Genomic DNA, 24,432 nt, shown 5'->3' on the forward strand with positions numbered 1-24,432 from the left:
GTCATTTCAGGGAAAAATGCAAAGTCCATTTGGCAGCTGATAAGCCATTTGCTCCCTCCACCTCTTTGGGTCCTTGAGGTTGAATTAGAGGCTCTCTGAAATTCTTTTCAGAACTCAGTCTGATTCTAAGACCTCAACAGAAAAACCACTGACCTTACCCACTGTACCCTCACAAGATACAAACTTAAGTACCACTGTGACATACACATCTCTACCCAGAGTTTTTTCTTGCTTGTTTCTCAGCAGTAGTTGAGATCTTCAAGTTCTTCCTCCCTTCCATCCACCAGTCCCCCTTTTAAGAACTTCTTTACTTTCACAACCTGGCTTTTGAATTTCCTATCCCAACAATGACAATTTCTACTGCCTATTTTCCCAGACACAATAAACAACATATAATCACGAACCAAACAGTATGCCTAAAAGTCTTTCCCGAGTTATCCACTTGATTATATTTACACCTGCCCATTTTTCCTCTCTTGACTCAAAACACAGCTGTCATCTGAAAGGCCTGCCTCTGTTTGGGTCTGCAACCTTCTCTGCAACACCACAGCGGGGTCATCTATTTTCACTAGAAACTTGCCACCACGGCTCAGATAACCACCCTCAGCCTCCGACCCAGAAACCTTGGCTCATTCCTTTACTCATTCATTCATTCACTCTGAGACACTTACTGTTGTGCCAGGAAATGTACTACCAACTGAAATAGATGGAATAGGACAATCATAACCAGTTTCTTATTCCGACTTCTGTCATGTCACTAAATCACTAAATCTAAACAGGGTAGGAAGGGTAGCACGTCACTGCACTGCCTTCCAGGCAGAAAGAAAGCACTTGAGGGTGAGAGCAGAAGAGATCCCAGACCTCTGTGACCCCTAGCTCTGGTCAGGCCAAAAGTCCCTCACTATTCATCTATAACCTAAGGGGTCAGGCCACCTATTCACTAAAAGCCTTCCTGACATAAACATCCTGTGATTCTCAGAGAGCCTACAATCCCAACTGAAAGTTAGAGCCTGTTTACAAAATCACCAATTCTGAACACAAGACAGACACAACACACTGATAAGACATAATCCTACTTCTAATAAGCCACTCTTATGGCTGTATTCCAATGAAATGTCTAAATCAGGTGCTAACTACCAACACTTCCTGCTTTAACTGGTTTTGTTTGTTTGTTTGTTTGTTTTGCCTAGGTCCTTAGCATTTGAAGAGTGAAATTACTTGGGCACCACCTGGGAGCATATTAGAAATGCATACTCTCAGGCCCCATTCCAGACCTGGTGAATCACAACCTTCACTTTAACAAGCTCCCCAGCAGACTCTAGTGAGTATTCAAGTTTGAGAAGCACTGAACTAGGCACAGAAAAATTAGGAGAAAAAAAGGAAAACTTCAGGAGTGGCAACTTGTGCCCTCCCTTGCTGCTGGACTTGCCCCTAACTCCTCCTCCCATCCTCTTCCCACTGTTATCCAGGGCCCCCAACCCTCCTACCTTCCCTCTGCCTACAAACATCCTGCCCATCAACTCAGCCTGTCAATACCCTGGGAAACAGTCTGGCAAATGGGTCAGTGCTAAATTTACAAGTCAAGACTTGAAAGGCCTTACAATCAGGTTTCTCCACTACCTACTAGCCAAGTGATTATAGGCAAAATCGCCTAACTTCTCTATGCAGACATAAAATACAGCTAAAAATGAGGAAATGTATGTAAAAGACTTGAGTCAGAAGTTGCAATAACTTATTATTTTTTTTAAAACAATGTCAAGGTGTCCCCTCTCTTCACTTACTCAATTATAACAGGGGTTCCAAAGCTCCCACAAATCAGACCAACCTCCAATATCAGTATATTTTCTATTCTGAATCTGCACCTCTCCACTTTCATGAATCTACATAGTAACATTACCAAAAGCTAAATGAGTCCTCACTGAGCCTAGCACTTCTTGGCTCTTTTCTAAACCCACCAAAATCACTGTTTGTGGAAACACCCTCAACTCTTAAACAAAAGGCCTGGGCACTGCCTATGGCATACCCCAGGCATTCAACCTCCATATGGCCAACCAACTGAAACTTAAAAAATGACCGCATAATGGAGCCTATGCCAACTTTTCCTCTAATCAAGAAAGCTATGAATTTTAGAAGTAACCAATAATTCATGCCAAGAGTTTGTTCTTTTCCCTGCACATAAAAATATTAAGAGTTAACATCTGAGAGACATAACTTTCAGTCACCTCAACTTCAATCCCACTATTTCATTTATTCTTCCTGAGAACTCATCTTTAAATTCCATCTTCTGACAGATAAACAGCAGATACAATCTGGTTAGTTTACCTGTAGACAAATCTCATTTCCTCTTCAAAATCAACATTTTGGGGAAGGAAATAAACTTCACTTGCTCTCCTAACCACCAAGGAGAAGCCCACAAACTGCAAGCTGGCTATGCATGACTTCCTCTGGTCCAAGCCCTACTCTATTTCCTGTTGAGCTAAGAAAAGCAGGTCTAGCACTGCCATACAGGAATCGAGGCATTTGAGCACCTAAAGCCAAAGCAAACTTTGACTTACTTATCATTTTGCTACTGTCATCCTAGCCAAGTAAATGGATGAAAATTTCTAACTCCTAATTGTAAAACAGGATATATGGTAACACTGCAATTAATGGTGCACTTTTTTGTAAAATGAAGATATTTTAGGGGTGCTTGGAGGGCTCAGTGTGTAGAGCATGCAACTCTTGATCTCAGGGTTGTTAAATTCGAGCCCCATGTTGGGTGGAGAGATTACTTAAAATCTGTAAAAAATAATAAAAAAAGGGACGCCTGGGTAGCTCAGCAGTTGAGGGTGTGTCTTCGGATCAGGCCAAGATCCTGGTCTGGGGATTGAGTCCCACATCAGGCTTCCTGCAAAGAGCCTGCTTCTCTCTCTGCCCATGTCTCTGCCTCTCTGTGTCTCATGAATAAATAAATAAAATCTTTAAATAATATTAATAATAGATAAAGATATTTTAAAAGGTCAGCCTTTTATCTCCATCTCAAGACCCCAAAATGGAATCTTCCAAATATCCAAAACATTTTTAATACTCCTTATTAAAGAGTGAAAAGAAGAGAAAGAACTGAGACATGACAGAGAAAACAGTGATCAAAGAAAACAACAGGGTGCTTATAATGTTTGCCAGGCCCTATCTTCCAGTGAGCAACTCCCGGTGAGCTAACAGGTGACTGCAGCTGCCTGAGGGGCCCTATGAGAGACTGGCCAAAGAATACCATACAGAGCCTGGCCGCAGTCCAAACTGCTGACCCACAGAATCATGAGCAAATAAAATGATGGTTGTTTTAAACCATTATGTTTTGGGGGTGGTTTGTTACCTAGCAAAGGCCAATTGAAAAAGGCATTTATCATCACCTGGTACATTTTCTGTCTTCTTAAACTCCATGAAAACACAGATGGTCTTTCCTTTTTTTTTTTTTTTTTTTTTTTTTTTTTTGCCAATCTATATACCTCCATCATCTAGAATAGAGTTGTAGTGTTTCTGAGTTGAATATGCCATACATATATGAGAATACCATGTGCAATTTTAGTTTTTAAAAATTAAAAGTCTTAATAGTTAATAAAACATTACTATTTTAAGATTTTATTTGAGAGAGAGATGGAGAGTGAGAGCACGTGCACACAAGCCAGAGAAGAGGCAGAGGAAGAGGGAGAAGCGGACTCCTCACTGAGCAGGAACCCCATGTGGGATCCCAGAGCTCCAGGATCATGACCTGAGCCAAAGGCAGGGGCTTAACCAACAGCCACCCAGGTGCCCCAAAATGTTACTACCTTGTATCATTTATTTTTTGTGTCTTTACTGTGAAAAAAACACATTGTGGAATTGTCCTAAACTGAATTGTTTCATCCCAGCCCCGCCCCCAAAGTTTTGTATGTTGAAGCTATAGCAGCCCCCCTACCCCATACCTCAGAATGTGACTCTATTTAGAGACCAGACCTTTCAAGAGGTGATGAGGTTAAAATGAGACCTTTAAGAGTCAAATGGTGGCCTTATTAAGAAGTGGAAATTTGGACATGAGACACTAGGGATGCACATCCACAGAGGAGAGACTATGTGAGGACACAACAAAATGGTAACCACCTACAAACCTAGGAGAAAAGGCTCAGAGGAAACTAAACCTATGGACAACTTGATCTTGGACTTCTTGCCACTAAAACTGTGGAAAAAACACATCTATTGATTAGGCCACCCAATGGGTCGTATTTTGTTTGCTATGGCTGCTCAAGCATACAGATACGGAGCACACATACAACTGTTCTTATAAGTTCTTATGGTCTCCTATTTTTACCGTATTCTCTGAAAAATCAAAAATTACTGAGGAATTCATCGAAGAAAATGTTAGGTGGCACGCAATTTTTTTATTTATTTTTAATGAAAAGGAGTTAGTTTTAGTCGCATTTCTGTGACTGATGATGAGCCCTGTGACTTCTACAGCCTCGTTAGAATAAATCTTAGATCCATTCTCTTACCAAAGTTTGGACTAGATAACTTCAAGCCTCCCCCAGCCCTCACAGTCAATGAGCACATATGAAAGCAATTATCAGAACATTCAGATGAATTCTGCAAATGATCTGAAAAGGAGTTTTAATTCCCATTTTTATTAGGGCTTGTTTGATATCAGGGCTGAACTTCAGAGAAGGATAGTTTTTCCATAGTTTGCTGATGAAAGCAAAGATGAGCTCTTATGACTAATTATATAAGATAGCTGTGGACCATATTATATATTTTTAGGGGAGAGGGGCTTTCTTGCTGCTTTCTTCCAAGAACCTCTTTTGAAATGAAAGATAATGATGTTTCTTAAGTATAAATATGTTGCATAGAGATGGCATAATTTTCTCAAAGTTAAAGATCATTTCTCAACAAAGCTTTCTTCACAAGCAGAGGAAGTGTATTTTAGCAAAATCTTCCTTCCCTGTAATTTAGTCTGAACAGGTTGCCCGGAAGAAATCTGTGTTGTGGGTAGTTCCTCTTTTGCTAATATTTATAAACAAGCAGTTGAAAAAGTTAAATGAAAACCATGTTTTGAAAGTATAATAATAACATTGAATTAACACCTGACAAAACTTGATACCTTAGCATTTATATATAGCACCATCAGATTTTCAAAGTGCCGTAAAGTCACCACGGTTTCATGAAGCAATGCTCTGGCTTGGATTTGAGACTTATCTGTATTGTATGATGGGGGTTCTTAAACAAAGATATTAATCAACTTGCTCTTATCACAAGGTCAGTTGAGTTTCAGGACTACAACTGAAATGGAAAGCTCCTTGGGTATTTGTTACTTTTGGTGGGTCAGGGTGATGGGAGATTAGGAACTTTTTCATTTATCATTGTCATACTGAAATATCTGGTTAGCAAAGTACATTTTCCCTCTTAGATGAAATATTTTAAGCATAATAGAGATTTTGATTACAAAGAAATTTCTGATTAATCAATCACTGAAGTTCAAGGCAAACTATTTCTTAGTGGTTTGGGGCCATAGTCTTTGATCCTCCTTTAAGAAACATTATTTCCCTATACTTTCCTGATAGTAATAGGTACGCTACCTAGATATATAACTTGTACATATGCTGGAGTAAACTTTGTATAGTAAAATTTTTGTAACAAATGATAAAATAATCTCAGCAGATTTATTTTACATCTAGATATCTTAGCTTGGTTCCTTAGATTTTTTATTTTTCCTTTTTTTTGTGCTATATGGTATTTAATTTATAGGGTCATTAAGATTCTGGAAGAATCATCATCAGATTATTGCTTAATGCCATTTGCAGGAGTAAGAGGACTCAGGAGTATCTCTAGACGCTCTTTCACAAATATGTTTTCAGAGTAGAGAATCCTACTACTACCTCAATGATAATAGATACACGTATGAACAGAAATTAGTCTGCAAAACAGTAAAGCTTTTAATCATTAAGAGGAATAAGTTCCAATTCACAAAATGTTTGGCAAGCAGGAAAAAAAGCTTCTTCCTTCCAAGTATGTGCTAAGGATCAGTCATTAGTTAAAAAAAAAAAAAAAAAAAAAGATTAGCAAAATCAATAGATTCTTCTGAAGAACAAAGTTGGAGGACTTATTTCAAAACTTACTACAAAGCTATAGTAATCAAGACGGTATGATACTAATACAGAATAAACAAAGAGATTAATAAAGAGTCCAGAAATTTCAAAAAGTTCAGAAACCCCACGAGACTCAAGGTCAACTGGTTTCCAACAAGTGTACCAAAACAAATGAATGGGAAAAGACTAGTCCTTTCAACAAATGGTGCTGGGATAACTGAATATTCATATGCAAATGAATGAAACTGTATCCCTGCTTCTCATGAGGTACAAAAGTCAATTTAAAACCGATCAAAGGGGGGATCCCTGGGTGGCGCAGCGGTTTAGCGGGAATCGAATCCCACGTCGGGCTCCCGGTGCATGGAGCCTGCTTCTCCCTCTGCCTATGTCTCTGCCTCTCTCTCTCTCTGTGTGTGACTATCATAAATAAATAAAAATTTAAAAAAAAAAATGATCAAAGAACTAAAATATAAAAGCTAAAACTATAAAGCTTAAAAGAAAACACAGAAGTAAATCTTTATAACCTTGGCCTAAACAGTGGTTTCTTAGATATGCTATCAAAAGCACAAGCAACAAAATAGACAAATTGGACTTACTCAAAATTAAAAACTATTGTGCTTCAAAGTAGAACATCAAGAAAGGAAAAAGTCAACCCAAAGAATGGGAGAAAAATTCTGCAAGCCATGTATCTGGCAAAGGACTTGTATCTAGATACATAAAAAAAAAAAAAGCTCTTACAACTCAAATATTAAAATAATAATAACACAATTTTAAAATGTACAAAGGATCTGAATAACCATTTCTCCAAAGAAGAAATTCAAATAGCGAACAAACACAAAGATCAATATTCTTAGTCATCAGAGAAATGCAAATTAAAACCACCAACATGAGATATCACCAGGATGGCTACAATTAAAAACACAAATATTACAAGTATTGGAAAGGAAGTGAAGAAACTGAAACCTTCATACACTGCTGGTGGGAATGTAAAATATTATAGTTGCTTTGGAAAATAGTCTAGCAGGTCCTCTTAAAGGTTAGACATGGAATTCATAGGACCAAGCAATTCCTCTCCCAAATATATATATATATACCCAAGAAAAATAAAGAGTCTAAACAAAATATTGTACAAAAATGTTCATAGTAGCATTATTCCTAAAAGCCCCAAAGTAAAAACAACCCACATACCCATCAACTGATTAACAAATAAAGCAGGGTATATCTATACAATACTATATTACTCTGCAATAAAAAGTACCAATGCATACAACATGGATGAACCTTGAAAACATGCTATGTGAATTAAGCTAGTCACAAAACACATACTGTTTTCTTTCCTTTTATATGAAATGCCCAGAATAACTAAATCCATAAAGACAAAAAAAAACAACTATTAGTGGTAGCCTAGGACTGAGGTGAGGGAAGTGAAAGAGACAGTCACAGAAAGATTGGGGTAATGGGCTTTCTTTTTAAAGTGATGAAGCTGTTCTAAAATATGGCTATTATTGTACAACTCTGTGAATAAACTAAAAGCTACTGAACTGTACACTTTAAATAAGTGAATAATATGGTATTTGAATTGTATCTCAATGAACTTTTTTTTTAAATGAGATTTTCAACATCCAATGTTCAATGTTGTTCCCCTCCTATGCTCCACTACTCCCATCCGAAAAGGGGGAAGACATGTTTTCACAGTTTGCCATGTTGATGTCTCATAATGAATGAATAGTGAATAGAGAGACAGACTAGACTTATCATTGGAATTCTACTTCTGGCAAGATGGAATTAACAGGGGCTGGAATTACCTTTTTATTTAAAAATAAACAATCAAAACAAGCCCATGCAAAATTTATGAAAATTTTGGTTTTCAAGAAAGGAGACATGAAACAATGAATCCCTGAAGAAAACAAATGAGGTAAGCCATAGAAGTGCCTGGACTTAATCCCTTTACAAGGTTTTAGAGCATGGCACAAGAAAAGGAAACCCAAGCTGAGTCTAGCAGACTCCCTCCCTAAGTTGAGGAGAAGTAGCTTGGAACCTAAGTAGACTAAGGTACCTAGAGTTCCAGGTGAAAGTACCAGAGATGAGAGCTGCACAAAGAAAAGAGAATTCCCAAACCCTACAGAGAGATCCCTACATATTCAGCCAGGTTATGATCAACTTAGCTGATCTTAAGAAAACTATCCAGGGCTGGGAGGAAAAAGAACTATTAAAAAGGATTAGAAAGAACACTGCAGATGCTCACACAGAGATGGGAAAAGTACCTGTTCCACCAAACAAATGGAAAAACTCATAAATCATGGGGAATTAATCAGAGTATCAGAAAGGTCCTGCCTAAGCAGTGGGCCACAATTAGGACTAGACTAACCGCTGCTCCAGAACTCCTTAACAAAAATCATAAAGCATGACACAAGGGGACTAAATCATTTCCATGTAATTTAAATGAACCTCCAGGAAAGAAGAGCTCAAGGATACTTTATAGGAATACAAAACTACGAGCACCCAACAAGGTAAAATTCATAATGTCTGGCATCCACTCAAAGATTACCAGATAGAAACACTTAGCCAAAATAAGAAAAATCTGTTGAAACTAACTCAGTACTGACCAGATATTAGAATTATAAACAAGGACATTAAAATAGGTATTAAAACTGTTACTTCATATGTTTGGAAAGTTAAATAGAGACCTAGAAAATATTTAGGACACAAATCTTCTAAAAGTGAAAAACACAATGTCTGAAATGAAAAACATACTGGATGGGTTAATGGCAGAATCAACACTGAAGAAGAAAAGTTAACAACACAGAAGAAACTAACCAAAATGAAGCCCAAAAAGGAAAAAAGAAAATGCATCAGTGAGCTGTGAGACAACTTCAAGTGGCCTTATAAACATGTAATGGGAGTTCCCAAGCCTAAGAAGGGAGAAGGGAGGTGGAAAACAAAACAAAACAAAACAAAACTGAAGAATACTAGCCAAAGATTTTCCAAATTTAATGAAACCTCCAAACCCACTGATCCAAGAAATTCACAAACCACAACCACAAGAAACATGAAGTACACCAAGACACATCACTATCAAACTGCTCAAAACCAGGAGTAAAGGGAAAATCTTAATAGTCAGAAAAAATGACACACATACACACACACAGGAACACAATAAGGACAGCAGATCTCTCAATAGAAACAATGCAAGTGAAAAGTCTGTGAAGTAAACACTGAAATAAAAAAAACAAAAAAACAAAAAAAAAACCAGCAACCTAGAATTCTACACAGAGCAAAAAATCTTCCAAAAATGAAGGCTGAAAAAAAAGTTTTCAGACATACAAACCTGAAAGAATTCCTCACCAGCAGACTTGTACTATTTAAAATAAATAAATAAAGTCCTTCAGATAGAAGGAAAATGATACATGGTACCAGAGAGAAATATGGATGTAAACAAGGAATGAAGAGTACCAGAAATGATAAGCACATGGGTACATGTAAAAGTGTTTTATTCTTACTATCTATACTTCTTTTAAAAAGTGTTGACTGTTTAAACAAGAAATAGTGTTGACATATTTTAAGACTTATATATAAAAGTAAAATGTATAACAAAAATACTATAAGGCCAGGAAGGAGAACGAAAATGATACTACTATAATGTTGTTATATTACACATGAAGTACCTACCGTTTGAAGGTAAACTATAATAGGTTAAAAACGTGTATTATAAATCTTAAAGCAACCTATTAAACAATACAAATAGAAGTTATAGCTAATCAATCAGAAAATGGAATCATAAAAACACTGCATAATTCCAAAAGAAAGCAGCAAAAAGGAAAAAAGACAAGCTACCAAGGAGATTAAGTCCTCAGTACTGAGAGCCAGAAAGAAATGAAACAAAATTAAAGGTCAAGGAAAAAAAAAAAAAAAATCACACATGCAATTTAGGATTTTAAATCACTTTTATCACATAAGTGAAAAAGGGAATATATACTTTCAGCTAATTGAATAGCAAACTAATAAAGTGTCCAAGTCAATCTTGGGGTTGATGACTAACAAAGGCCTTGCTTAAATAAAATAAAAAGAATTTCACACCTTGACAGCATTAGTAATTAAAAAGGCCTTTTTTTCCCAATAGGATTAGAGAAAAGTTAGAAATATTTCACTTGATATTAAATTATTTTCAAAAAAAAAAAAAAACAGCCCACAAAATCATTTTACTCAGTAGGCTATGGAAAAGAAAATTATCTTTTATCTGTATTATCAAAAAGCAAATACATAACACCTGAAAAGAAATGCAAAACTTCATCTTTTAAATCATTTCCTTGTATACCTCAACTCCAGAAACCTGCTTAAAACTATATGAATATCACAATGCTGCACACCACTGTTCCTATTTTACAGAAATTGCTTCCAGACCTGAGATTCAAAGACACCAGCAGCTGAATAAAGTAGTCTCTCCTATGTCTATAGTACAGGGCACAATGTAGCCTACTTGGGGACAGCCATTCACCAAATATTCCAGATATTATTCCAGATACTCTCACAGGATACTCTGAGAGGTTCAATGAGAGCTCCTTCTCCATCCTACCTCTCTTACAGGGATGTTGAGGGTGCTACACGGATAAGCTGGTAACTAACTCCTGACTGATACAGGAGATGCAAAACAATAATGAAAACCAAAACAGCAGCAGATGTAGGATGCAAGGACCTCCCAAGAGGCAGAGGGCTCCAGGCAAACTAAAAGGCCAGCAATTACCATAATCAATGTAACACACCCTTTCCTATCTTTATTCAAAGTTCTATTAACCAAGATGATGAGTCATCAGCTCCATGGCAAAACAAGCCCACTGTTCTTTGCTCCTCACTCATCTATGCCTCACCCAGAGAATCTGAATGTAAACCATAAAGCTTCCTTATATACGAAACCATACCCACTTTATCAGATCCAGCTTAGCCATACATTCCCATAGACCCTGCTCTTCCCCATCTGCAATATCTTCTTAAAACTGCTTGCTATGTGCTCCACAGGAACATAAGCTGACTGGCTGCTCTCCTTGTTCATTGCCACCAATGAGCAAGCCTCATGTGGTGCCTGGCACCTATCATCCACGCATTAAGCACTTGAGCAATAAATGATAGAAAGAAATCATGCCTAGCAGAGCAGGCTCAAAATTATCTGTAGGCAATGAACACAAAACAGATACTGAGCCCTCAAATCACTGAAGGGTAATAAGTAAACATCCACAGGTTTTCCCTGTGAGTTAAGGGAAGGAGCAACAAGAATGGATGAAAGATTCTATGTACATAAAGAAAACAGAAATGATCTAATATCCGAAGTTTAAAAAGGAAAGACCCTGGAATTAAGACATGCCCTACCAGGTGAATAAATAACATCCAATGAATTGTGCGTCATTTGAATGCATATCCTTAACATCAGGCAATAATACTCAGTGCCTATCCTGGGATCCCTAAAAATAAATTTTATGTCCCTGAGATGTACAGCCCTAAGTCAGATAATATTCAGTCTTTGATCTGAGATCTCAAAACAGAATAACCATAAAACTACACAACAATTACATACAGAGCATCTTAGGGAAACCTGATGGGGGGCAGTTCTGGTAGTCAGCAGTAGTCTGTCACCATCATAAGTAGGTAAGAATGAAAGTTCTAAGCACAAGAATTTCCAAAACGTATATACTATTAAATTTGTTAATGCAATAAATCCCTAATAGACATCCTAAAAGTCTTTAGAATAAAAAATGAGAAAAATACTCTAAAAGGTATACTTGAAGCAAATCAAATGATTACTCATATTCCCCCATATGACAAATCACTTAAACTTGGTATATATATCCTCTGGCCAAAGACAATAGATCCTGTTTGTTTGTTTGTTTGTTTGTTTTAAATCATGGCGAGTCCATAGCTTCTGCTTGAGATAAATGAACACTCCTGTCTTTTAGCATCACGTGGTAAATAGGCTGGCTGTTGCACATTGGAATCCCCCCAAAAAATAGTGTGAAGGAAAAACTGGTTTAGCCTGGTTCTTGTTACCAACGACCTCATTGATAGCGAACAGTTATCTTTACAGAGATAAGAAACTGTACTCATGTTTAAAGAAATGACTTAAACCCAGAGATGACTAATAATGAGAGTGGGAAGGTATGGGCTTCAGGGAAGCAGACAGACACACACAGGGTCATCAGAACTAGATGTCTGATTATACTACTGAGAAACGGGAAGACCCAGGCAGATCCCCACCCCATGCTACATAAGGCTCCAATGTGCAATCCCATTGCATAGCTCTTCTGAACACATCCAGGGTACCAAGCCAAGACATCTGCTGAATGCATTACTCAGGACAGCCAGAAACTAGAAACCACAACAATGTCCGTCAACTGATGAACAGATAGACAAAATGCAACATTATCCATACAGTGGAAAACTACTCAGCAATAAAAAGGAATACATTCTTAGCAGTGTGAATGAACCTCAAAAGCATTATGCAAAGAAAAAGAAAACAGACGCCAGAGACTACACACTGTATGATTCCATTTATATGAAATGTCCAAAAAAGGCAAATTTATAGACACAGAAAATAGAGAAGTAGCTGTCTGGAGCTCTGGGCTCACATAGGGATTAACTGTAAATACATTATGAGGGATCCTGTTAGAGTAGGAGAGTATCCTAATACTGACCTGTGTGGTGAGGTTGCACCACCAGGTAAATTTCCTAAAAATCACTGAGATGTAAGGTTGAAATGGGTGAATTTCATGATACATAAAATATACCTCAAAAAAGCTGTCAGAAAACCCCAAACAAATCCACTGAACAAATTTCTGTATCTTCAAGGCTTATTCAAAGCAGCAGCAAGCAGCAAGCCTCATGACACATAACATTGCACTGCTCTGTACAGTGCCTCACTTTCCCTCCTCCTTATCCTCATCTCCCTGGGCTTGCATTTCCCAAATTAAGTATCAGTCCAGAGGTCACGCACTAAGGGACTGTTTTCAATATTGTTGCTGCTCTTGTTTTATTGTCATTCTGACCAAAAAGGAGCAACTACATAAGTAAAACTACAAAGTTAAGTTTAAAAATCAAAGATACAATGACTAGTTAACTTCTAATAGTGGACTGATCACATGAGTTATGAGGGTTAATTCACATGAAATAACTACAAGGTAAACAGAAAAAGATAAAGGGGGAAGAGACAACAGCAGAAATCATTTCTATCAGGTTTTGACAGCTAAAAACTGGACTGAGAGGCAATTCACTTAGTAAAGAGGAAAATGTTACAACCTAAGTACCTGTTGAGAAGGATACAAGTGAGGCGATATGCCCCCACAGAACCCTGAGAGGAGATCGTCATTTGGAAGCAATGACACCATGAAGTATAAAGTGTATAGCTAGGGACGCCTGGGTGGCTCAGCGGTTGAGCGTCTGCGTTTGGCTCAGGGCGTGATCCCAGAGTTCCTGGATTGAATCCCACATGGGGCTCCCTACAAGAAGCCTGCTTCTCCCTCTGCCTAGGTCTCTGCCTTCTCTCTGTGTATCTCTTGAATGAATAAATAAAATCTTTTAAAAAATAAAAAAGTGTATAGCTAAAATCCACAGCACTGGTATTTAGTGACTGAATGCCCCAGAACCTTTCTCAGAATCTCACAGTCTGGTGACTATTTCATATTTCACATCACACCATACCTATAAAAAAACAGAGGTTTAGTCTCTGGAGAAATTGAAGGACAATTGCTCCAAATGAGAGGACATGAGACAAAGTACTGGGCACAGGTTTGAAAAGTTAAGCTATTAGGCTGCAGGAGCTCTAGCCTCATTCCTCCACCCAGAATCCCAGAACTCCGATGAACAGATGGATAGCCCCTAGGCAGGAAAGGCCTCGGAGTATTCTTAGAGAAACTGAACCCAAAGAAAAGATCTACAGGTATTAATAAGTGGGACTCCCCACCCACGAGAACATATTGATCCCCACATGCTCTCCCTACACTGAAGTACCACCAATCAACAGCCCCCTGCTCATGGACACTGACCTTCCAATCACTTCCAATACCTTACTTTTAAATACCAGTCATTGCAGTGACTAATCTTCAGGCACTTAAAAGAAAATCTTTAGCATTAAACAGAGGCTAAAATAAACAAATAGGAAAAATAAAATCTGGGGAAAAAACAAAAACAGGGAAAAAATGCAGAAGCACAAGAAAACAAAATCAACCTAACAACAAAAAATCTATACTCAATACTTTCAGATAGATAACATATCCACAAAAGATTACATGCAGTTAAAAACAAAGTAGGAAAAAGGGTTGCTCATATAAATTTAAAATGATAAAGTTAAAAGTATTAACAGAAATATTGAAATGTGTAAGTCAAAGACATCTCATAATAGAGCAAAAAGACCCCCCCCCCCAAAAAAAGTAGAGAAGATAAAAAAATAAATTGAAGAGATGACTAATAGAACTTCCAAAAAAAGAAAACAGAGAAGTTGGAGAAAAGAACAAAAATATTTCCCAGGGAAAAAAAGAGTATCTCCAGATAAAAAGAACTAAGTACTCAAAACAGTGAATGACAATGAAAGATACTCATAAAAAACTAAGAATATCAAGAATAAGCAGAATATTCTAAAAGCTTCTCTAAAGAAGTTTGAAACAGGTCACACTCAAACAAAAGAGCAATGTCTTAAAATTCCAAGGGAAAAAAAGAGGGTTCAACCTAGAATACGTTGTACGAGAATTACGTAAAAATCCAATGCAAAAGAAAAAGACATTTTCAGCCCTCCAAGGACTTCAAACCTTTACATGCCATATGCCATGCACCTTATAAAGCTACTAGAGAGGATCCTTGGGTGGCTCAGCGATTTGGCGCCTGCCTTCGGCCCAGGGCGTGATCCTGGAGTCCCCAGATGGAATCCCATGTCAGGCTCCTTGCATGGAGCCTGCTTCTCCCTCTGCCTCTCTCTCTCTGTGTTTCTCATGAATAAATGAATGAAATCTTTACAAATAAATAAATAAAGCTACCAGAAGGTGTGCTTCAGGAAAATAAAGTAGCAAATCCAGAAAGAAGACTATTGTATCCAGGAAACAGTTACGCACCAGGTCTAAGGGGCAACCATACCTGGGCAGCTCTGTGGTACCTCCTGGGAGAAAAAAAAGTGGAATAGGTTATCTGAAACAAAAACATTATCTGACGTATTTAAATGTTTGGAAAAACTGTTGATAATAACCTAACTTTGCTGGGCATCTGATGTATCTTTTATAGGGTATTTCAGGGAGAAAGTAATCAATGGTATACAGAAAACTAAGCGAATCAAAAAATGTCAATGTGAGGGGTAACTGATGTTTTAAAAAGGAAATATAATCATATTAGACTGCGTGGTTCAGAAATAAATGGTTTTTACATAGTCACAATAATATAATATAAACAATTATCATCTTAACCCAAAATCATGATATACGTACTCATTTAGAGGAGGTGTATTTAAGAGCTAATCTTTGACTACTGCAGAAATTCAAAAACTGTAGTCCAAAACCATAACTACTGTTACAAAAAGTCAACAAACGCATAAAACTGATAAATGATGAAATAGCCACATGAGCATAAAATTTAAAAATAATGGCAGTAAATTTCAGATGGCAACTAAAAACTGAAAATAGACACATCTTGGGAAGAGGAAAATTTCAAGATGTGATAAGAGAACTTCAGTATCGTTTGGCTGCAAACACATGCATTCATAACTGATGGTTAATAAGGCCCTATTTATCATAAGATGAAAATAAAGTGTTGCTTTTTTTTTAAGATTTATTTATTTATTTATTTATGAGAGAGAGAGAGAGAGAGAGAGAGAGAGAGAGGCAGAGACACAGGAAGAAGAAGCAGGCTCCATGCCAGGAGCCCGATGCGGGACTTGATCACGGGACTCCAGGATCGCACCCCAGGCCAAAGGCAGGCGCCAAACCACTGAGCCACCCAGGGATCCCCGAAAATAAAGTTTTTAAGTCATAATGTAAAAGTATGGGTTTTTCTCAAACTATTTAAATTTAACAGGATAAGTTGTCAGCAATGGGCCCTATCTGAGATAGTTACAATGCCCCAGGGCTCAAAGGCAAATTAAGCACAAAGCTGTGGTCAGCCTGTGCTTCAGGCTCCCTACTTCTCCAGGGCGGGGGGGAACACCTGCCAGGCTTGGACAATGGCCATTCTCCAGCTTGCTGATGCAACAAATCAACCCTGGAGCTCAGAAGAACCCAGAATCAATCCTGCCCATTCACTGCTCCTCAAAGTGTGGTCGGCTGACTCAGAAACTGAGAATAACTGCAAAAACTTTTATAGCAATTTAACAATATAACATTAGGTCTTTTCATCCTAATAATAAAAAGACTTAAGCTGGTATTTTGTATGTCTACTTTTTCATTTCGCTTTTCTAGTCATTTGTTTGTAACAAGCCCTCTGATGCTGAAGAAGTGCACTTGAAGTCTGAGCCAGTTCCATGCACTAGTGAATGCAAATATGCTGGGTGGAGGACCTACCGAGACAGAGACATTACTGGATTTACAGTGGATATAACATACTTGGCATTTTGGGTCCATCCCCATCCTTTCTGAGTTCCTTGAGGGTAAGGAAACTGCCTGCTTCCTTCACCCCTGTATGTATACCCAACATGCAGAATAGTGCCCAGGGCCCAACCTGGGCAAGAGCACAGTGAGAACGGTTAGTGGCATGAAACCAGCCCTGTATGATTAATCGTTTTGCTTTTGTCTCCCAACTTAGTTCTAAGTTTCTCCTCATGCCACACAGATGTCAGGGTTTCCAAAAGTTCTAAAACTTCTCATTCTCTGTCCTTTCTTTTGAAATTCTGATAGAAAAAAACTGCTAAAAACTGCTTCCCAACACAGTGCCTCCCATCACTTCTGTGAATAATACCAGCAGACTTTTATTACTGAACCAGCCTCCTAACAGAGAGAGAATCATATTCTGTCCAGTGAATAGTCATATAGCATTATAAAACCTAAGAGCACATGGCTCCCACACTGGTCACTGACAGTATCCCTCCATGTGTCCAAAATATTTATCTTGATTCAACTCTGGTTTTATCATGCTAGGACAACAAAATAACTGCCAACCAAGTCTTCAAAAAGCTAAATCAGCAGTTGGAATTCTCTACCCTTGATCATAAAGTAATTGGTCCCAAATTAAATATATTTTAATACCTCAACACCGGTGATCCACAGTAGTATTAAAAGAAACCAATTTGAATTCATAAAAAATCTGTAGTAAATATTCAAAGCAATTGCATGCAAGTACAATCACTATCTGTGAATGTTTTTGAAGCACTGACTTCAAAAGGTAAGACGGTGGACTAAAATTGTTTGAACTCTTAAAATTATCAGAAATTCGGGCAGCCCCAGTGGCGCAGCGGTTTAGCGGCCGCCTGCAGCCCGGGGTGTGATCCTGGAGACCCGGGATCGAGTCCCACATCGGGCTCCCTGCATGGAGCCTGCTTCTCTCTCTGCCTGTGTCCCTGCCTCTCTTTCGCTCTCTCTGAATAAATAAATAAATAAATCTTAAAAAAAAAAAATTATCAGAAATTCCAAATACGTACTGTTTGATTTTAAGAACTTACTGTGGAATAAGCCCTTGCCTCAAATATAGTCAACTGTCATGGGGTCTGCCCTTGCGTGCAATCCATCATAGACCCATATTATAAGATGCGGAGAGAGCCTTTCAGTTATCACATATTAGTGCTGCCCTCTGGTCAACAGTTGTGCTTCAGTGTCTGGACAAACTGGGTCTGAAACAGTATACTTGTGCAGTTATTTAACTATTCTATTGCTGTCTACCAATCTTTAGAAATGAATGTAGAAAAATGAAAGCACTAATATACTAATGATAGGCAGCACAAGCATCATAAACTTAAAACAACTCAAGAGATGGAAAACATCTGATGCCCTAAAAGTAGGCAATCTCTCAGCTTAAGCAACTAGCCATTCACAACCAGATGACCAAATATTTATTTACTAATAGAGAAAAAAACCATGGATGAAATGTTCATGTGTCAAAACATCAATCTCCAGTTTATAATATTTTTAGTTCCTTGGGAATGAAATCCCTTAAATGATTATTCCTTGGCTTACTAGCACACTTGTTCAGGATGTATTATTTCAAAAGTAGCACGTATTACTTCAAAATCTTTGCCCTGCTAGTATCAGTCCACCAAATCTACACACACACTGCACCAGAAGTAACCCCAGATAATGCTTTTGGATTAGCTCAATATGTAGAGATATACATATATCTAAAATTGGTTAAGAAAAAAGGGCAAAAACACAAGTTTGCAGCTATGCAAATGAATTATTACAAAGTTTCAGACAGTAAGAAATTTTAAAAACCATCATGAGTAAGATTTTATCTGGTAGTTGGATTTTCTATAAAGCTTTTATTTTGTGATTTTGTTTAATTGACGAAGTTTTGGAAATTTGGAGTTGATATTTTTTAAGGGAGCTACACACCAACATGTGTTCAGTGGGGTTGGCTTCCTCCCACCTTACCCAAGCCCAGAATTCTTCTAGCATGAAGGAGCCCTATGTCTCAGAACAAGCCTGTACATGCCACTCCATGGCAGTTGAATCCTTCCCGTAATGAAATCACTTAGTTCCTCAAAATTCATTTTGCCCCACTGGATGTCTTACCTCCAGTTGAGAAAAAGAGAGGCTACACTTAAGGAATAACATTTAGAGAAACCCCTCACAAAAGTTTTAAGTATTTGAGCCAAAATATTAGGCTAATGATTTTTTAAAGCCACACAATTTATACAGCACTTTACTGCTGAGCAATCGAAAGTAATTTTAGCACTTTCACAGATCCCAAGGTTCCTCCTAATCCAGTGGGCAAACAATGTACCCATTTAAAGGGCCACACCAAAGCCTCCGGAGAATGACTGAATTTAGCAGGCAGACCTCAACAAGGAAGAATGCCCAAGAGTCCAGCCCAACACCCTTCCTCTCCATCGTCACTGTTACTACCTTGGCCCGGCCTTTACCTCCTCTCTTCTAGACCATTGTCCTAGGCCAACCATCTCACCTGCTCCTTCCCCAAACATCAAGTGATCATGTTTCTTATTTCCAGGGATCCCTAATCCCAACAAAGTTTTCAATGACTCTTCAGTATTCATAGAATGCCATCCCTCCTTAACTTTTTTTTTAATTTTTATTTTTTATTGGAGTTCAATTTGCCAACATATAGCATAACACCCAGTGCTCATCCCATCAAGTGCTCCCCTCAGTGCCCGTTACCCAGTCACCCCCACCCCCCGCCCACCTCCCTTTCCACCACCCCTCATCCCTCTTTAACTTGCAAGCAAATCATCTCTCTCCAGACACCAACTCCTTCCTAAACTTCCTGTCATTCCCAAAGCAGTCACCCTCAGCCATTCTGTGACACACCCCCTCCCCCACTTCTTCAGTAAATGAAGGGGGACAGCCTTAGCACCATGCCTTATCGGGTGGCAAACTCCCAGTTTTGCTTCTGCTTACCATCTTTGGGCCCAGAGTACTCCCTCCTCAACTTCCAAAGTTTACAGCCTACCCTTCCTCCAAGGACAGGGATCAGACAGGGTCGAGATGCTCAATCCTCCACAAGAGTGGCATCCTTCCTGTGAGCAAGCCCTAACCCCAGACATTGCACCTGCCAGATTCTAAACTCCCCAACCTCCCCTCTCACTACCTACATTACACCTTTCCAGATGCAAGATTTTCCTTCTCCCAGTCAAGACATTTGGAACACCAGTCATTGTATGCTCACAAAATACAAAATAACAGGGTAACAGTAACCCCAAGGAAACAACAAAAATGGCCAAATAAATATTAAAAATAATAAAACCTAATATAACACAAAAACAAAACTTATTTTTTCTCATTTTGTTTTTTAAGCACTGTTCCCCTTTGATGAAAATAATTAAAATTCACTAGATTTACTCAACATGCACAAGATCATCTTATAAATCCTTCTTTTACAAATAGATGGTACTCTGAAGGAAACCTAAAGTGAAATTCACAATGTTTTTCTTCTCTTAATTTGTAAGTATCCTTCCCTGTGATCTCTCAGAAACCTAATGCAAAAAATAAATTTCTCTAAGTAGAATATGGTGTTTCAACTCTTATTCCTTAACACAGTTATATACTGTTCAAAATACTCAAATCATTTACCAATTTGTTAGAGAAAATTTAAAAACCCTCAAAAAAAGCCACTTTCATAAAACCTATCAAAACCCAGAAAACTCCCTTTTTACTCATTCGCCTCACGTTAATATAACCTTCTCAAAATAAGCAACCACAATCACTAAAAAAAATTAAAAGCTCATGGAAAAAAACAGAAACTAGAAAATATAACAATGAAACAAATTAGGGCTACAGGTTGTTTAGCTTAAAGGTATTTTACCTGAAGTTATGTTAAGAAAAAAGCTTCTTTATAAACAAGTTATCACAGATATTTTCGCAACTTAGATGCTATCCACAGTAGTTTAGTAATAAAAACAAATGCTAGTATTATTAATCCAATCCCAAACCACCACATGCAAATCACCTCAACAAATCCTAAATAAATGACTCTGCATAATGTAAACCATTTGACACTGAAAGGGAGAAGCAAATGGAGATATTAACTGCTTCTCCTATTTCTATCATCTACCAAGACTGAACTTCCCAGTATCCGTTCACAAATATTCTGATAGTAAGAAAAAATGTATGAAAAAAATCAGGAAAACCTTAACACTGAATATGTGATACTAAAGAATCAACATTTTAGGTGTGAGAAGGGCATTGCGATTATCTGAAAAACGAAAATGATACATACTGAAATATTTATGGGTGAAATGGTATTTTAGGCTTTACCTTAAAATACTAATGGAGGAAGACTGTAGATGAAAGCAGATCAGTCAAGTACTGACTAACTGTTAAACTGAGTGATCTACTCTCTCTCCTTGTGTATGCTTGCAATTTTCCAGAATAAAAAAAGAACTGCTGGTGAGCAAAATCTCAGGCACTATTCTGTGTGTGTATGCCACTCTTGCACAGATTTCTTAATTCGTTAGGTTTGCATAATTTGAGAATTTCTTCTCAACTGTACAGACTTTGTAGTCAGAGAGCTGTGTCACTGCCAGTATTCCAAATGCTTCCCAACTGCACCACTCAGCAAATCTATTTCAAATGCTTGGGGGAAGGAGGAGACGGAACCAAAGGAAATGAAGAGGGGAAAAAAACTGAACAATGAACCTGCCCAAACTGTTACCATAAAGAACTCCCACCTCTTAAAGCCACTTAATTCATAGTCAGGTTTCACTCTTTCTTCCTTCTTATGGTTTAAAAGCAAGACTGTAGGCTTCTAGTTTACTTCATTGCCCTTCACATCCATCCATGCTGCCTGAGGAAGATACAAACAATCCAACTACTGTGTAACCAGGTCAAAAACAAGCTTTGGCTAACTTACTTGGAAGAGTACACTCACCACTTAGATTTGGCCAGAAAAACTAGGTTAGAAAAAAACCTACTGGGGCTTAAACAAACACTGGGGCTGGGGAGAATGTCTTAGAGCCAGTTACCAGGCCACTCAGTGAGTTGCAACACACTCTTTTCCAAAATTTTCCAAAGGCTTCCAAATTCAGTTGAGCCCAGCAGCCTGAGTTAACAGGGCTTCTTTTCAAATTCAAAAATCTGGCCGCAGCCCCAACAGTTAACCAACAAAACACATGCTAATTCACTTGAGATCACCTAAGAATACAGACTCAAGTTCAGACCACTGGCTGGTACACAGCCTGGTACAGAAGCCCAGGCCAGGGGAAGTCGGGGCTGGGGAGAGACGTTCAAGCGACAGATAAACCCTATTCATAAAGCGTAAGAGAGACAATAGGATCCACACTTAATTTGGCCTAAGAAAATGTCTACAGTCAGCTTCCAACCCCCCTCCCTCCATCTTCAATGAGACAATGACAGTTCTTCATGGTGAACCACAAAGCCTTGCTTCATAAGATATTTTCCTCTAGCCGGACCTTGTATCCACTCTAACAGCTAGAAAACACCCCCAGTGCAGATTACTTTTAGCAAACCTTTAGTAATAAGGAATAAATCAGGACAGGGGAAATCTAACATTCTGTTTCAAATTTTCAAGGCCTGTGCCTCCATTACCTACAGCTCTTTCAAGAAGCTCTACAATGTGCACTGAACAAAACGAACCGCACTGTTAGTCACATCAGGTGTCAGCTACTCAGAGGAGACTCATAGTCTCCAGATTTGTTAGTTTCACTTGGGGGGTGGGGGGGGGGGGGAGTCGGGGTTAAACAAAAAAAAGAGAGAGAGAGAGAGAAGGGCCTGGGGTGGGTGTGAAATCCGGGCATCCTCTTGAGCTCTCCCTCATCTCTGTTTCAATTACACACCTGTCAAACAGGTTATTCCTGGAATTCAGATTTTATAATCCTCATGCTGTAATCCTTCCTGCTCCTGGTGCCCGAACACACACCCCTCTCTGCTTCCCCAAAATATGTATGTATGCATCCGTAGAACGTAGGAGAGAGAGTTAAGAAGCAAGCAGTCCCAGGTAACACCGAACTCCTCACCTTGAGCACTTGGCAAACATCAAAACGAGGCAACATGATGACAATTTTCAAGAAGGCCAAGGCAGTGGTTTAAGATAATCATAGGCCAGGCCTGCCTATACTGAATTTTAATTAACACACACAAACTCAAGAGGGCCGGAACTGGGGAAAACGAAAAGAATTAAAGTTGCCTTGACGGGGAGAAGAAGAAAAAAAAAAAAAAAAATGTTTTCCCATCTTACTGGAGAAAAGTGCATGCCTAAGAGTGTAGCTTATTTCCTTATCTCAAAGCCAGGAAATGAGTGAGGTCCTTTCAGGCCAGCCTGAATATAAACTCTTGTTTAAAAACAAGAGGGACTGCAGGGCGAAACCCCTTTCCCCACTTCGGCCGAGCGGCGTGGCCTGCAGTCGGCGGCGTGTTTACCAGCCGTCTGCTCGTTCCCCCAACCAGAAGTTTCAACGTGCCACGGGAAACAAAGACGGAGGCTCGCACCGACCTTATAGACTTGTCCGTAGGTGCCATTTCCAACCACTTCCACCAGCTCAAAAATCCCAGCAGGATCCTGGTGAAGAGGAGGGGAGGGGTGAGAATTTTAAAAGCAGCACAACAATGAATAAATAGAGCGGGGCGGCGGGAGAGAACGGGCGACGGCACACCCGGCGGGCTTGGCCCCGCGCGGTCCCCCAGCGCCCGAGGGCCGCGCCCGGGGCGCGGGGGGCGCGGGGGCCGCGGGGGCCGCGGAGGGTCGCGGAGGGTCGCGCCCCGCCGCCCCGCACTCGCCGACGCAGGCAGACAAAGGGGCCGCCGCGCCCGCGGCTGTGCCGGCCGCTGCGCCCGAGAGCCCGAGCGCCCGAGCGCCCGAGCGCCCGGCGGGCAGGGCGCGGCCCCTGCTCCCCGCTCCCCGCTCCCGGCGCGCCCGTGGGGGGCTCGTCGTGGCCACTCACCCGCAGGGAGGAGAGGTCGATGTCCACCAGACTTTTTGCAGGGGAGTCGTTCGCCATTTTCCCTTTTTGCCACCAGACGAAACAGTACCAGTAGATCTCTCCGCCTGCCTATCTCTTCCCGCCGCAGGCCAGGCCGCCGACGGCGCCTCCTCGCTCGGGAGCGGGCGGCCGGACTCCGCCCGGAGAGGCCGCGGGCAGCGGCGGCGGCGGCGGCGGCGGCGGGCTGGCGGCTGTCGGCCGGCCCGGGCCGCGCGCGGAGGGCGGACGGAGCGTGCGCGGGGCGGCGGCGGCGCTCACACCATGGCGCGGGGCGGCCGTCAGGCCCCCGGGCGTCGCCCGCGCCTCAGGCCCCGCGCCCGCGCCCCGCGCCGCGCGCCTGGAGGACGGGCCCGGAGCGTGGGGCCGCGGCGCCGCCGAGAGTTGAGCGAGTGAGCGCGAGGCAGCGAGACAAAGATAACCCGGGGGGCGGGGGCGGGGGCGGGGGCGGGGGCGGGGAGGGGGGCGGGGAGGGAGGGGGCGGCGGCGCGGGAGGAGGAGAAACGGGACACCGAAAATATATTCTGAGGAGGGAGAACGCGGCTCCCCCGCGCCCTCCCCGGCAGGAAAAGCGAGCGGAAACGCTCCCAGCCCGAGCCCCGCCGGGGAGGGCGCGGGGCGAGCCGCCCGCGCGGCGTGAATATTCAGCAGGGGTGCGGCCCGAACAATGGCCGGCCGGCGGGCGGCGCGCACCGCGGCCGGGGCGGGGAGGAGGCGCCCCGGGACTCCCCCCGAGGTGCCGGCGCCGAGGAAACGCCCCATCTCGCGCTAACAATACACGGA

At 40.5% G+C, this 24,432-nt stretch overlaps 1 protein-coding gene across 50 annotated transcripts in view; it reads right to left on the reverse strand.

The window, feature by feature from the left end:
* The window catches only part of MAP4K4 (mitogen-activated protein kinase kinase kinase kinase 4), a 191,307-nt gene extending 167,500 nt beyond the window's left edge, over positions 1-23,807 (reverse strand). For 19 of the 50 annotated variants that reach the window (XM_038550980.1, XM_038550971.1, XM_038550954.1 and 16 more), the window contains exons 1-2: positions 23,614-23,805; positions 23,166-23,231 (exon numbers count right to left, since the gene is read on the reverse strand). In XM_038550980.1, the coding sequence (XP_038406908.1) occupies positions 23,166-23,231; positions 23,614-23,670 (123 nt within the window). In that variant the 5' untranslated portion in view covers positions 23,671-23,805. Of the gene's footprint in view, positions 1-23,165; positions 23,232-23,613 lie in introns of all 50 variants that reach the window. The other 31 variants (XM_038550973.1, XM_038550953.1, XM_038550969.1 and 28 more) reach the window with 4 other exon arrangements.
* Between the last annotated feature and the right edge of the window lie 625 nt (positions 23,808-24,432).

The sequence above is a fragment of the Canis lupus genome, chromosome 10 (genome assembly GCF_011100685.1).
Source record: "Canis lupus familiaris isolate Mischka breed German Shepherd chromosome 10, alternate assembly UU_Cfam_GSD_1.0, whole genome shotgun sequence".
NCBI lineage: Eukaryota > Metazoa > Chordata > Mammalia > Carnivora > Canidae > Canis > Canis lupus.